Source organism: Ahaetulla prasina, chromosome 2 (genome assembly GCF_028640845.1).
Source record: "Ahaetulla prasina isolate Xishuangbanna chromosome 2, ASM2864084v1, whole genome shotgun sequence".
Classification (NCBI taxonomy): Eukaryota; Metazoa; Chordata; class Lepidosauria; order Squamata; family Colubridae; genus Ahaetulla; species Ahaetulla prasina.
Window position 1 is genome coordinate 159,259,887 of NC_080540.1, and position 16,182 is coordinate 159,276,068.

Consider the following 16,182-nt stretch of genomic DNA (forward strand, 5'->3'; position numbering starts at 1 on the left):
CTCACATCTAAGTAATATTTTGTGAATGACCACCCTTTACTGTTCACTCATTCCTTCCTGTTCCCAAGGCCAGATATGTATTTTATCACACGGATGAAGAGAGATAATAGATGTTTGCATTGCACTTAAACACACTACACTACCTCTTTGTTTGTACACATCTTGAGCTCCAATCTCTATTTTATTTTTTTGCTCACACATTATCTTGTCAGCTGGTAACCATCAAAATAGTGCAAACAGTGACACTGACAATTCTTCTGTTAATCACTTTTCTCTCCCCTTAAGTAATTTGCATTGCTGAGATCAATGGCTTGGCTGAATTCACCTAGACATGAAATCACATTAACAAAGCAACATATACATTTCCTTAAAAAAAAAAAAAACTCCTCACAGGATTGGCTGCCAAATAAACAACGAACCGAAAAAGCAGCATGATTAGGAAATAAAAATGGGGAGGAAAAAGTAGAGACATTTCTCCCACTTATTTGTAATATTGGGTTACCTTTTATCACCTGCTTGCATGGTAACTTGGTAACATTTTATAATTGGATTTTTGCAAATGACACCCACATCTCTAAGTAGCACCCAATAAACCAAAACCAAACGGAAAATAACTGTGGCATAATGTTGCTATACATTCAAAGTGGAAATCGTTGAACACACGCCGGAAGGCCAAAAAAAAAAAAAAAGTGACAGCAATCTCTCTACTACTAAGAAATTGTAATACAGAAAATATGAACGTGTGTATGCACACACGAGAGGTTTAAACATCAGACTTCTATTACCTTGTTGGTCAAAAGATAATTAGAATGCCCACTGAAGCACACAAAGGATAATCAAAACACTTCTCAATGGCTTTAATATGAACCCAGTTACTTGTACGAAGGAAGTACCGGGGCAATTAGTGAGTCTGTGCCTTTTCCATTGCAAAAGTATTTTCTCTCCTTTGCCTGCAAACCTTGGCTCTTCCCTGAGTCATCTTCATGTGCTGCAAGCTCCTTGTCCTAAGCCAAGTCCCAAACGGCCAAGCTGTAAATCAAAAATTGCCATTAGAGATACTAGTCCTGGATACCCTGAAGACATTTTCCCGTATCTTTTATTTTCCCCCACCCCAACTTTTAAGCAAATAAAACAGGTTTAGAATGTGCTTGTCATGGTTGTCCAGTTATATCCTTGGCATAAAGAAATAGTTTAGAACGGTGCAGTAGCCTAGAGGCGGAATTATCGCCTCACAATGAGGACGCTGTGAGTTCGATCCTAGCTAGTGGCAGATATTTCTCTCTCTGGGCACAATGAGTAATTGTCTGCTGTGGACTCTGCATAGGCGTCAGGAAGGGCATCCAGTTAGTAAAGTCTCAAGCTCCTTTCAGTTGCCCCGACTCCATCCCAATGCAAGGGATTACAAGATTGTCAAAAGAAAAAATATATATAGAAATCGTTTGCAAACATCTGCTTCTGGACCAGAAGTTTCTATCATTAGTCAAATGACTGGTCTTCCTTTATAAGCTATATATAATACAACTGTTGACCGCCTATGCTACATAGATGGTATGGTGATTTTGTGGGCATACATTGACTATATTCAGCTCACAGTAATAGATGTAGGAAAGTTACAGTATTTGGAAAGGTGTGGATAATAATTTTCAGCATGCCATTTTTAAAACTATCCTCTTTATATAATCTTCCTTGAACATTGTGGGGCTCTTGGTGCTCTCTGAGCTTGGTGGTTTTCTTGCAGATGTTTTGTTACCAATTTAGGTGATATTATCATTTCTTGAAGACTGCATGTAGTGATTTGAGACTTCCCCATGGACAATTTCCATACCTATTCCTTTTAACTTCAGAGTTTTTCTGTGTTCATCGTGAGAGTCTTCCACACAGTCGTTTTAGGCATTTCTTCTGAGATATTAATATCTGCAGGATCCGACCTATAATAACATTTTCATTAAGATAATTTCTTATTTTATAAAATTATTTTCATCATGTAGAGTAGATTCCCCTGCCTTAAATGAGATAGGAATTATTCACAGACTATTTCCAAATACAACACACATAATTCAGTTGCTTTCAAAACACAAAATTATATTTTATGATTAGAAAAATTTCCTTTTCCCTGACTACATGAATGAAGCCATGCTTATACTAATTATAGAGCCAAAAGTGTGGAATGCCAGAATTTTTAAATATTAAAAGGAATTGTCAATGAACAAATACAGTTCATACATGTCCCTGTATGGGGGGAGTGGAGGCAAGGAATAGCATATCCATTTTTCTAATATTGTTATCCTTTTCTTAGTTGTATACTGCCCTCATTAGATATAGGTAGTCCTTGACTTATGACCATAATTAAGCCCAAAATTCATGTTGCTAAGCAAGACAGATGTTAAGCGAGTTTTTTTTTTAATTTACATTTATATCCCGCCCTTCTCCGAAGACTCAGGGCGGCTTACAGTGTATAAGGCAATAGTCTCATTCTATTTGTATATTTTACAAAGTCAACTTATTGCCCCCCCAACAATCTGGGTCCTCATTTTACCTACCTTATAAAGGATGGAAGGCTGAGTCAACCTTGGACCTGGTGGGGCTTGAACCTGCAGTAATTGCAGGCTTCTGTGTTCTAATAACAGGCTTCTTACCAGCCTGAGCTACCACGGCCCCTGTTTTGTCCCGTTTACTACTTTTCTTGCCACAGTTGTTAAGAAAATCATTGCAGTTCTTAAATTAGTAACACGGTTGTTAAGTGAATCAGGTTTCCCCATTGACTATTCTTGTCAATGGGGTTGCAAAAGGGGTTCACATGACTCTGAGATGCTGCAACCGTCATAAATATGAGTCAGTTGCCAAGTGTCTGAATTTTGATCACATGACCATGGGGATGCTGAAATTGTCATAAGTGTGAAAAACCATCATAAAGTCACTTTTTCAGTCACGTTGTAACTTCAGATGGTCACGAAACAAATGGTTGTAAGTCAAGGACTATCTGTATCCACTTTGGAATAGAAAGTTCAGTCAGTTCAATACAAGCCTTACTTTCTTCAATCGTACTCCAAATAGTCTCTTTTTAGAGAGAGATGGGCGTCATATACATTTAATAAATTAATAAATAAAAAGGGAATAAGAGGGCATGGGTGATAGTGTAGCGAACTTCATTATAATTTACCGTATTTTTCGGAGTATAAGATGCACCTTAGTTTTTGGGGAGGAAAATAAGAAAAAAGCTGATTGGCAGGTGGATTGGTCTCCGGAATACCCCCCAATCAGCTGTTCCCAGAGGTGAATTTTAGCAACAGGTTCCTTGATTGTGAGCTCTGTGCCTTGTTTTTTTTTTTGCTTGTTTTTTTCTGCCTCTGAAAGCCTCCAAAAGAAGAACTTCAGAAAAAAAGCCTCTGAAGCTCTGTATGGGGGCTTCTTTTCTGAAGCTTCTTTCAGCCTCTGAAACTTCTGTTTGAGAAGCTGGGCGGGGCTACGTTTGGAGTATAAGACGCAGCCAGATTTTCACCCTCTTTTTGGGGGGGAAATGGTGCATCTTATACTCCAAAAAATATGGTAAGTAAAATCTTTTAGAATGGCCTCAAAATGAAAAATAGTTTTTTCTTTCAACAATAATTAAAGATTGTTGTGTCCTTCTATGGGCGAAAACCTCAAAACACACACACACAAACATACATACATACATACATACATACATACATACATACATACATACATACATACATATATATATATATATATATATATATATATATATATATATTTGTTTTCTGAGGTTTTCGTGGGTGTTTGTATGTAGGTCTTTGGTTATTCGGGTTTTCTCCCGCGTAAAATTGGAAGTGTCTTGGCGACGTTTCGACAAAGTCTTATTCGTCATCTTCAAGCTTCAGCTTCGTGCTTCTGGGAGCAATGTGTGATTACAGCTGTTTCTTCCTTTTTAACTGCTAATGGGGATTTGAACTGATTGGGTGGGAGCTTGGCTGTGCTCTGATTGGATGGGGGGGGGGGTTTGTGCTCTGATTGGCTGGGGGTGTGTCCTGTTTGGGTGGGGGCTTGGTTGTGCTCAAATTAGTCTGAGTTGCAGGGGGATTTGAGCTAGTGAGCTGCATTGCTGTTGTTTGGCTTTGTGGTCGTGGTCGTGCTACATCTTCATAGTGGGTGTCAGTCTGCTGCATGTATGGATTGGAGGGGTTTGAAATGGCTAATGTTGCAGCTGCGGTCTAGCTTCTGGTCCTTGGTAGTGCTTCATCATCAGTGTGGGTTTGGGTCTGCTTTCTGGGTGGATGTGTGGTGGTGAAATCCTGTGTGGACCTCGTGAGTGTGGGTCTGGTGTCATTCCTCGTGTTAGGGACTCATCTGACTGGGGAATTCTGGGAGTTGAAGTCCACCAGGCTTAAAGTTGCCAAGGTTGGAGACACCTGATCTATATCATTTCCCACACTGATAGGACACAACTCAACTAGGCCCTGTATATATTTACAAAGCTGGAAATTATTTAAGGTGCTATTCTTAAAAAATGCCAGCGATGGAGCCATGAGTGTCTGCATACGAGCACAGTTGTAAAAGTGGTTGATACCACTCAAATGATGTGCCAAAGAAAATTATGTTTTTTTCTTCCCAAAGAGGTTACTGGAAGAATTAAAATAGCAATAGCAGCAGCAGCAACAACAGCACAAACAACAACTATGTGACAATTGCTTTTAGCTTCTTCTTTTTTTTTACCTAATGTCAATTTTTGGTACATTTTTTGAGCTTCCTGGAACTGCCAAATAATTTGAAGTCACTGGAGACATTTCAATTACAGCCGAGGTACCATTTTCCATCATCTTCTGCGATTCCTTTTTAACACAAAGAAGAAAAATTCTAGTTTAGATTGTGATAAAATAATCTGCACATAGACCAGCCAAGGCTTTCTGTGACCAAATTGATAATGGTTACCCTTTGGATAACATTCTCACCATTTTATTTAACGTAAGTTATCAACTTTCATGACATTTGCTGATAATTACCTCGGTATGCATGTGCATCACTTCTCCTACAGGAGTTGCATTGGTTGCCGATTTGCTTCTGGGTGCAATTCAAGGTGTTAGTTGTCACCTTTAAAGCCCTTCAAGGCTTGGTACCAGGTTATCTGAGGGGCCATCTCTTGCCGGTCACAACTACCCACCCTACTAGAATGGGGAGGCATGGAATGTTATGAGTCCCATTACCCATGGAGATACATCTGGTGGGCCTCAGAAGAAGGGCCTTCCCCATGGTGGCTCCCTCTCTCTGGAACATCATTCCCCCAGAAATTATATTGGCCCCGACTCTAACACTCTCTAGGAAGGCACTGAAGATCTGGTTCTTCCAGAGGGCCTGAGGAACCCAGAGCGGGATGGAGCCCATTAAATGATTTGTGTAATGTGTTGTCACAGGAAGGGGAGGCTATTATATTATTTTATTATTTATTTTCTTCTATTAGTTTTATTTTTCATAAATGATGTTTTTATATTCGTGTAAGCCGCCTTGAGTCGCCATGTGCGGATAGATAGATAGATAGATAGATAGATAGATAGATAGATAGATAGATGGAATTCTTTATTGGCCAAGTGTGATTGGGCACACAATGAATTTGTCTTTATTGAAGATAGTTTTATATTTGTTTGTTTTTAAAAAAAATAAAAAACTTTTTCCAAAAAAAAAAGAATTTGTCTCTGGTGCATATGCTCTCAGTGTAGATAAAAAAAAAAGATACATTAGTCAAGAATCATAAGGTACAACACTTAATGATAGTCATAGGGTACAAATAAGCAGTCAAATCATACTAGAAAACTATCAGTATAAATCTTAATGATACAGCAACAAGCTATAGTCATACAGTCATAAATGGGAGGAGATGGGCGATTGGAACAATGAGAAGATTAATAGTAAAGCAGACTTAATGAATAGTTTGACAGTGTTGAGGGAATTATTTGTTTAGCAGAGTGATGGTGTTTGGGGAAAAAAACTGTTGTGGTGTCTAGAATAGGCGGCAATATAAATTGTCTAAATAAATAAATAAACAAGTTTCAACCGAAGTAGCCCAATCTGCATTATGCCCTGAACATATTATTTTATCTGAATTGCATCATTACTATATTAAAGTGTTCCAGTTTATTTAGCACCTACACAGTCCATGCCTGGAAGAAGTGATGTTCTAGCCATGAAGGCCCAAGACATGAATTTTCCTGGAAATTACCTCCAGAGCCAGAAAGTTACACCCAATCTGACCTAAGGGTCCACAATACCCACAGCAGTTGCCACCCATAAGAGACAGGAAGAGACAGGGAGAGAGGGAGGGGGGGAAAGGGGGGAAGAGAGAGAGAGAGATGAGAGGGGGGAAACAGCATCCCCTTCTCCTCCTGGAGCCCATTACATTGCGGAGCATCGGTTGCAGCCAGGTTGGGCAAGTGTCTCGGGGCAGAGAGCAGGCAGTGCGTCTCCCCAAATGACCAAGGTGCGTCCAGTACCAACAAAAGCCAAAGAAGCGCCCGCGAGACCCAGAGAGAGACAGAGAATCAGAATGAGAGAGAGAGAGATGTGAGAGAGAGAGAGAGAGAGAGAGAGACAGAGAGAGAGAGGGAGGAGAGAGAGATATGAGAGAAAGAGAAAGAAAAATCAGAGACAGACAGAGACAGAGAGAGAGAGATGGCAAAAGATCATATCCAGAGAGGCTAGGGAACAAGAAACCTCAGTTAAAAAAAATTCCCAGACCTCAGTACAGCAGATAAGAAAAAAGATATGGAAACATAAGAAAAAAGGACTGAAATAACTATGTAAAAACGAACAAATTAAAAACAGAAGAAAAGTACTCTCCTTTGTTAGCTGAAGAACCTTTTCTGCTAAAAACTGTTTTTCCTGGTGAAATTTCTGGAGAGAAAGCCAGTCTTGTTTTTAAAAAAAGATCTAATGCTCCCCTCTACTGGTCACTCATGAGAGCATAGAAGCAAGACATGAAAGCGATAGTGGAGATTATGTTAGTAAGTTTAGTAAAATTTATGTTGCTAAGAGAAACAGTTAGGTGAATTTTTATCGCATGATCATAGGGATGCTGCAATGGCCATAAATGTGAAAAACGGTTATAAGCAGTGGTGGAATTCAATTTTTTTTACTACCAATTCTGTGGGCGTAGCTTGGTGGGCGTAGTGTGGCTTGGTGGGCATAGCTTGTGGGCATGGCAGGGGAAGGATACTGCAAAATCTCCATTCCCACCACACTCCAGGGGAAGGATACTGCAAAATCCCCTTTCCCTCCCCGCACTCCTGGGGGAAGGATATTGCAAAATCTCCATTCCCACCCCACTCTGGGGCCAGCCAAAGGTGGTATTTGCCGGTTCTCCAAACTAGTCAAAATTTCCGCTACTGGTTCTCCAGAACCTGACAGAACCTGCTGAATTTCACCCCTGGTTATAAGTCATTTTTTTTCAGTGCTGTTGTAACTTTGAACAGTCACTAAACGAACCATTGCAAGTCGAGGACTACCTGTATGCGTACTTAAACCTACTCACATCTTCTTGTTTTGCCTTTTGGATAGCATCATCTAATCTTTTCTTCTTGCTTTCTGGCATGAGGTCATCAAGCCAGCTGAGTTCCCGCTTTGAAAAGCATAAATCCATGACCTTCCGAACAAAGACCAGTGCTAAAACCTTTGGAAGGGAGAAAAGAGAAAGGGAAAAAAAAGAGTAACTTTCCTGACATGACAAAAGAATTCACTGGAAATGAGCAAAGTAGATACTGTAACTAGCACCAGAGAGAATAAATTGAAAGAGAGAACCAGAAAGTAAGCCAAGCATCATCAAGGTTTCTTTTTCCAAAAGTTTTCATTATGGCAAATAAGTTTGCTTTTATGCTAATTCTGAGGCTGTTGTTCTCCCATTGTTAAATAAACACAACCACAGATCTTTTGTGATACTGCTGAAATCAGTAGGAAAAGGCAAGAAACAATACAGAATTCATTAGGGACAATGGATGCAAAGAAAAAGTGGATTCAATTGTCTTGGAACTATTTAGTAGACATTCTATTAACATAGAAGTGTTAGTACCACTTTATAATGCCTTGGTAAGGCCACACTTGGAATACTGCATCCAGTTTTGGTCACCACGATGTAAAAAAGATGTTGAGACTCTAGAAAGAGTGCAGAGAAGAGCAACAAAGATGATTAGGGGACTGGAGGCTAAAACATATGAAGAACGGTTGCAGGAACTCAGTATGCCTAGTTTAATGAAAAGAAGGACTAGGGGAGACATGATAGCTGTGTTCCAATATCTCAGGGGTTGCCACAAAGAAGAGGGAGTCAAATTATTCTCCAAAACACCTGAGGGTAGGACAAGAAGCAATGGGTGGAAACTAATCAAGGAGAGAAGCAACTTAGAACTAAGGAGAAATTTCCTGACAGTCAGAACAATTAATCAGTGCAACAACAGACCTCTAGAAGTTGTGAATGCTCCAACACTGGAAGTTTTTAAGAAGATGTTGGAACTATTTAGTTATTTATATCCTCTATTCTATACAGAAATGATCACACTGAGAGAAAATCAGATTTTAACTCCAAGCACGTGATTCAAACCACAACTCCTCTGGTAAAAAAAGGCTCATGTCAGTTAGCACACTACGAGTAGTCCTCACTTACTGACTGCCTCACTTAGCAACCATTCAAAGTTGCAACCAATCCTTTTCGTTTGTGACCATCACAGCATTCTGCAGCCATGTGATCACCATTTATGGACTTCACAGCCAGCTTCCAACAAGCAAAATTACTATAATTGGGAGAACACAAAAGTGAAATCACAAGTTGTGGTCATGTGATATCTCGTTTAACAACCATGGTGCTTAGTAATTTCCAGTCCTAGTTGAGGTCAGTAAGTGAGGACTACCTGTACAGCCCACTTGAGAGAACCTCCATCATAGCCAACATACAAGCAAGATTTCTATTAATTAACACTGAAATTTAGGAAGAGTTAATGGATGGTATTGACCTATTATGTCAATTGTACATGGAACTGAAAAATGACATATTCTGTCAAATCTACAAAATCCTTCTTTATCCTAATTTCCAGTTTGTACATGGTTCCACTGTTAAATGATTTCCTCTTAAAACAGCAGCAATAGCTAATAGTATATAGTAGTTGGGAGCAGGCTATAAAGCAGGAGGCTGCAAATTCAAGACCCATCTTAGCTATGAAAGCCAGCTGGGTCTCCTTGGGCCATCACTTTCTCTCATCTCAACTCACTCACAGGGTAGTTATTGTGGGGAAAACAGGAAGAGGAAGGTGTGTTGATTATGTTTGCTGCCTTGAATTATTTGTAAAAATAAAATAATAAATATTAATATTAATAACGGTATGAGCTCCAGTTACTTGTCCCAGCTTCTGTCAACCTAGCAGATTGAAAGCACATAAAAAATGCAAGTAAAAAAATAGGGACCACCTTTGGTGGGAATCTTAACAGCATTCCATGTGCCTTTGGTGTTTAGTTATGCCGGCCACATGACCACGGAGATGTCTTTGGACAACGCTGGCTCTTCGGCTTTGAAACGGAGATGATCACCGCCCCCTAGAGTTGGGAATGACTAGCACATATGTGTGAGGGGAATCTTTACCTTTACTAATAAAGGCAGGATACAAACAGTGGTGGGATTCAGCCAGTTCGCACCAATTCGGGAGAACCGGTTGTTAACTTTCTGAGCAGTTTGGCAAACTGGTTGTTGGAAGAAATCATTAGGGCAGAGAACCGGTTGTTCAATTACTTGAATCCCACCACTGGATACGAACAAATAAACAAACTACTGTCACTCACCTGTTCTCTGACATATGAATAATATATAACTAATGACCCATTTCTTAAGCCTTACAACTCAGGATTCTCAGCAAAATCAGGCCTTCTCAAAATTGGGAAATGTCATACCAGATCCCAGATTAATGCCTTCGAGATGCAACTCTGACTCTCCTCCCCATGCCTTATGACAGAGACGGACACTTCAGCTTAAGTGTTTTACCATCATGGGAAAGATAATGGCTGCAGGAGACGCCTTGACAACCCACAGAATGATCAGGCAGGTCAGCTGGATCACCGTGAAGAGATATACTTTCCTCAGAGGAACATGTCGCAGGTAAATGAAATCAGGCTGATGTTTGCTGGGCATTCCCATTAACTTCAGGCGATCAAAAAACTAGGAAAATCGTACAAGAAAAACAGAGCACGTGTTGAAAAAGATGCAATTGGTAGGGTAGGCATTCTAGAAATTGTATTACTCCAACCATGATCCTGGAATTGTTCATGATGGCTGGGAAGGCAAGGCAGAGAGTTGTACAACTGACACCTTTATGGATGTGCTGCCGTAAGGAAACCATTGCACAACCTAGTACGTGGGTTAAGAGCATTTTTCACACAAGAGCTTTAGTCAGCAATATAAAAGCCATTAACCTTAATTCTTTAAATCTGTATCCTATGAACAGGAATCATATTTATTTCCACCCATGGTCAAAAAGCACTTTGATAAAATCTGTTTGTGTGGTTTCCCAGGGATCCTTTATCTAATATACTTTTAAACAGTATATTTCTCAACCTTGCAGGGTTAAGATGTATAGACTTCAACTGGCTGGGGAATTGTTGTGCCTCGTCCAATCTCACCTCAGCTGGGGTCTTCTTATCTGCTTCTGAACACGGAGGAATGTTCTAGTATGCCTCCTGGCCCCAGCCCTGACTCCATGCCCAGACAGGCTGAAGAGGAAGAAATACCTCCAGCCCCCAGCTCTGGCTCCATGCCCAGGCAAACGGAGCAACTAGACCCCTCCCCCTCCTCCACAGCATGTGAGCCTGAGGGAGGTCAATTACCAACAGCTGCCGACTGGAGTGACCCTCGCATCAGAAGACTTGATAGGCGGAGGCAACAGAAGGAAGGGAGGGGCAGGCCTGGATAAGTGCTGAGTCATGGAGCCACACCCGATGGCCTATATAAAGGATCTGCTTTCTGGCATTCTCTGAGTCAGGCAAAGTCTAAACATATCTTGCTGAAGTCACTTTCTGGTCTCCTGCCTGCCCTGAGGACTTTGCTAGGACTTTGGCAGAGCTGCAGAGGCACACCTGATTCGGATTTCCCTGACCCGGCCATCAGCGGAGGAGTGGGACACGACAGGAATTCTGAAAATCCAGACATCTTGAAATTGTCAAGGTTAAGAAACACTGCTCTTAAACAATGACATATTCTCACAACTTATAATTTAAAGCGGTTACTCAAACTTCGAAATGTTATAATTCTTAAGAAACAGCCCAACTCAATGTAAGGCATAGGCTTTGCATTCTATTGATCAAAACTTCAGCCCCTAGTATCTTCTGTTGAAAGGTGGAATGTGGTTTACAATACAACAAAAGGTTTACAATACAACAAAAGAAAGTGCATGGACTTTGGGGGTCACAAGCAACCATGAAATAAATATATTGTGTCATATTCTCGTATAGTATAGAATATGCAAAGTATGTTGTTGCTCAGTCACTAAGTCATGTCCAACTCTTTGTGGCCCCATAGTATGCCAGCTCCCCTGTCCTCCCCTGTCTCTCTGTTTTCCCAAATTCACATTCATTATGTCAATGACACTATCTAATTTTCTCATCTTCTGCCTTCCCATTCTGTTTTTGTCATCAATATTTCTCAACATCATGACCTTTTCCAATGAATCCTCTCTTCTCAGGAGGTGGCATACAAAGCATGTTGTTGTTAGTCGCAAAGTCGTGTCCAACCCATCGCGACCCCATGGACAACGTTCCTCCAGGCCTTCCTATCCTCTACCATCCTCTGGAGTCCATTTAAGCTCACACCTACTGCTTCAGTGACTCCATCCAGCATATACAAAGCATATCTGCATCCTTTTAATCAATACTAATACTAATTTAACATGGAGGTCACCAACTTTTTCATGAGATGGCATTACACCAAGATTGCAGCAAGGACATTGGCAATAAACTAAAGATATAGATAGATGGATAGATTGGTGGATGGATGGATGGATGGATGGATGGATGGATGGATAGAGAGATGGATAGAGAGATAAGAGTGTTTATTGCCAATTAGTAAAAATTAAAAACCTGAAAAATGGTCCAAATCTCAGAGTTTTATGATGTCCAACTCAGAGAGTGATGGGGTAGAAGTGAAGGTTATGTGCTCTGATCCATTAAAAGGCAAACATCCCAGAGATCCAGACCCAAGTATGTAACAAAAATCCAAATTTCTTTTGTCCAGCTTAGTGACGTCTGGGCCAGAATTACAAGATCAAAGCCCAACAGATCAATGACTCATCTTATGGAAGCATAAGGGACTGAACCATGGAGAAGTATAAGTCTTGACACTTAAAGCAAAATCTTCCAACAACGTTGAAATTATTGTTGGAAATTGTCTTCAGATCATGCCTGCCCCTCAGCCAAGAAAGTGAGAAGAGCACTGTGCCTTAAACTACTTTTTACCTATGGCAAATACATGTTTTCTCTGTTGAAAATGTGAAGTGCTTTTCTCAATCTTCTGATGTCCCTGCCACTTACAAAGTCTCACCACAAACATTAACCATTCAAAGACCCAGACAGCCTTGCTGTGCTAACGTAAAAATATATAAATACCTGTATTCCATTCAGAGAAGAAACACCCATGTATAAAAACACTCCATAGAGAACAGGCATAGGTATAAACTAAAAGGAAAAAGAACATAAGTACTACGTGAGATGGAGTTTAGGTATATCACTAAATTCTTTATAACTAAAAAAATAATACTACATTGTTTAAAAATACAGGTAGTCCTACAGCTTAGTTTGACCGTTCGAAGTTACAAAGGCACTGGAAAAAGTGACTTATGACCATTTTTCACACTTACGACTGTTGTAGCATCCCCATGGTCACGTGATCAAAATTCAGACACTTGGCAACTGACTCATACTTATGACGGTTGCAGTGTCCCAGGGTCATGTGATCCCCTTTTTGTGTCTTTCTGACAAGCAAAGTCAATGGGGAAGCCAGATTCACTTAACAAACCATGTTACCAACTTAACGGTGGCAAGAAAGGTCATAAAAATAGGGCATAATTCACTTAACAACTTTCTCATTCAGCAACAGACATTGTGGTCGTAAGTCGAGGACTACCTATATAGCTTCTCACCACCAATATGACATTTTTTTATTTTTATTTTTACAAAAAACCCTATTCAATCGCTGTTAACCATACTGGGGAAAATTAATACATTTCGGCAACCAAAATGGTCCTGTTTTCGGCCTTTGAAATACCACATGGAAATATAACCTTTCTACTTGGTGAAAAGAGGCACGACCACACAAGGTATCTCTAATTTACTATGGTTGTTCAGTTGAGTGATGACTGCCAGGGTCCTGCAAAGGTCAAGAACAGCAGTGGACTGTCCTTTCTTGAGGGTTTTAGACAGGAGCTTGATGGGTACCTCTCAGGGGTGGTTTTAGTACAGGACAGTGGTGGAATTCAATTTTTTTTACTAACGGTTCTGTGGGCATGGCTTGGTGGGCGTGGTGTGGCTTGGTGGGCATGGCTTGGGAGGGGAAGGATATTGCGAAATCTCCATTCCCACCCCACTTTTGGGGAAGGATATTTCAAAATGCCCATTCCCTCCCCACTCCTGTGGGAAGGATATTGCAAAATCTCCATTCCCACCTACTTTGGGGCCAGCCAGAGGTGATATTTGCCGGTTCTCTGAACTACTCAAAATTTCTGCTACCGGTTCTCCAGAACCTGTCAGAACCTACTGAATAGGACCCCTGGTACCTCTATGACTATCATTAAGTGTTGTACCTTATAATTCTTGATGAACGTATCTTTTCTTTTATGTACACTGAGAGCATATGCATCAAGACAAGCTCCTTGTGTGTCCAATCACACTTGGCCAATAAAGAATTCTATTCTATTCTATTCTATTCTATTCTATTCTATTCTATTCTATTCTATTCTATTCTATTCTATTCTATTCTAGTACAGGGGTTCCTAACCCGCCAGGAACCAGTCTGTGCAAGTGAGAGAAGCCCCATCCCCACACACATGGGATGCAAGTAGTGTGCAAAACCACGCACCTCCCTCCCAAGTCTGGGGGAAAACCTCCCTCCACGGAATAGGTCCCTGGCAACCAAAAGGCTGGGGGGCTGCTGGTTTAGTAGATTTCTACACTCCTGAATCACAGAGTTCTGAAACAGTTTTCAGAGAAGGAGAAAAGGAGATCTGATTTACTCTCCACGCTAGCATTCCGAATGTACAGAATAAGGTATTATGTTTAAACACCAAGGGTCGTGTTTATGAACAATTACGATAGCTTTTATTTTGAATGAAGAGAATAATAGTCACTCCTGATCTTTACATCCAAGGAGTTATTAAAGTTGATTTTAGTATCAGGTCTGTCTTTAATCTGTGCCACGGGATACAGCGTTGCATTTACACACTTTATTTTGGAATTGAATGCAGAAAATCACACATCAAGTTGCAACTTTCTCTGGCCGTGGAGCTTTACTGAGAAGTACGGATAGTCCTCAACTAACAACCATTGGTTTGGTGACCATTCGCAATTACAACAGCATTAAAAAAGTTAATTATAATCAGTCCTCACGCCTATAACTGTCACAGCATTCCCACAATCAAAATTCAGGCGCTTAGTATGTATTTACAATGCTTGCAGGGTCGTAGGGTCTTGTGATCAACCATTGGGGACCTTCCCAGATGGCTTACAATAAGCAAAATCAATGGGGGGAGCCGGTGTTGCTTAATGACATGATTCGCCTAACAACTGCAGTGATTTGCTTAATAATTGTGGCAGAATGGTCATAAAAGCTCACTCGACAACCACCTCGCCTAGCAACAGTGGTCATCAGCTGAGGTATATATAAGTTATAACTATGGTCATAAGCTGAGGACTACCTGTCCTGTAGAACAGGGGTCTCCAACCTTGGCAACTTTAAGATTTGTGGACTTCAACTCCCAGAATTCTGGGAGTTGCAGTCCACAAGTCTTAAAGTTGCTAAGGTTGGAGACCCCTGCTGTAGAAGGTATCTGTGGATATGCTTCTAAATAAAATGAACAAGAGAATGATTTTAAGGGGAGGTTTAAGATCAGCTAAACCATTTTAGTCTAACCTACTTAAGACAGAAACACAGCATTGCTTTTCTGTTTCCCTATGTTACTTCACTGAATATGACTACTGATAATGCCAGTCATTGCTGTTGGGAAGTCACATAGACTTCAACCGCTTTTTGCATTTCACCAGCAATTGATTTCATCGTGTATTTTTTTTCCCCTACCTCGTGTGTATACACAGATAGGCATGTCTGACAGACTGGGTCAAAATGACAACCTAAGCAGCAACTTTAGGATGCAAGCTCTGTCTTGATGTCCCGATATCTGATGCAAACACATAAATAGCAGATTGTGTATCACACATTTGCCCTTCTTTCCTCCTCACAATGCCTAGGCCTTTATATAAACGTACATGTCTATGCACGCACGGTGCAAATTCGCTGAATGAGACATTTCAGAATGTGCAGGAGCAATATCAGTAGCACTTAGACTTATATACCTCTTCACAGTGTTTTTACAGCCCTCTCTAAGGAGTTTACAGAGTCAGCCTATTGCCCCCAACAATCTGGGTCCTCATTTTACGGACCTTGGAAGGATGGAAGGCTGAGTCAACCTTGAGCCTGGTGAGATTCGAACTGCCGAACTGCAGACAGCCGGCTGTCAGCAGAAATAGCCTGCAGTACCGTACTCTAACCATTGTGCCACCGCGGCTCTTAATGAGTCCTCTTAAGTACATAAGGAAGCATCTCTTTTTGAACATTTCAAAGTAACCCAGTCATTTTCCAGGCACACACGGTTTGCTTGGGAAGCTCTCCCAGATCACCACCTCAGGAACAGCCGTGCACTTCTGTTTTGTGTACTAAAAGTACATTCTGTGGAATCTCTAAATTTTAAAGGATTTGCACATCTTTATCAGGCTGGGCTACACTTTGGCTTGGGCGAAAGTTTGGTGCTTCAGAATGTTGTGGATACATTCTGGGGATGCTTACACAGCCACAGCCAGCAAATCCTTAAAGCAGCTGTTTCTTTTCCCAGGATCATCCAGATATCCTCAACAACAGCAACACAAGCTTTAAGGAGCAGCTTACAGGAGCTACGTGCATAC

The 16,182-nt window shown here is 40.8% G+C and overlaps 1 protein-coding gene across 1 annotated transcript in view; it reads right to left on the reverse strand.

The window, feature by feature from the left end:
• Nucleotides 1-1,840: 1,840 nt before the first annotated feature.
• SLC4A8 (solute carrier family 4 member 8) overlaps nucleotides 1,841-16,182 on the reverse strand; it is a 65,335-nt gene continuing 50,993 nt past the window's right edge. The window contains exons 18-22 of the mRNA XM_058167937.1: nucleotides 12,619-12,687; nucleotides 10,007-10,180; nucleotides 7,520-7,657; nucleotides 4,714-4,829; nucleotides 1,841-1,928 (exon numbers count right to left, since the gene is read on the reverse strand). Coding sequence (XP_058023920.1) covers nucleotides 1,841-1,928; nucleotides 4,714-4,829; nucleotides 7,520-7,657; nucleotides 10,007-10,180; nucleotides 12,619-12,687 — 585 coding nt within the window. The remainder of the gene's footprint in view (nucleotides 1,929-4,713; nucleotides 4,830-7,519; nucleotides 7,658-10,006; nucleotides 10,181-12,618; nucleotides 12,688-16,182) is intronic.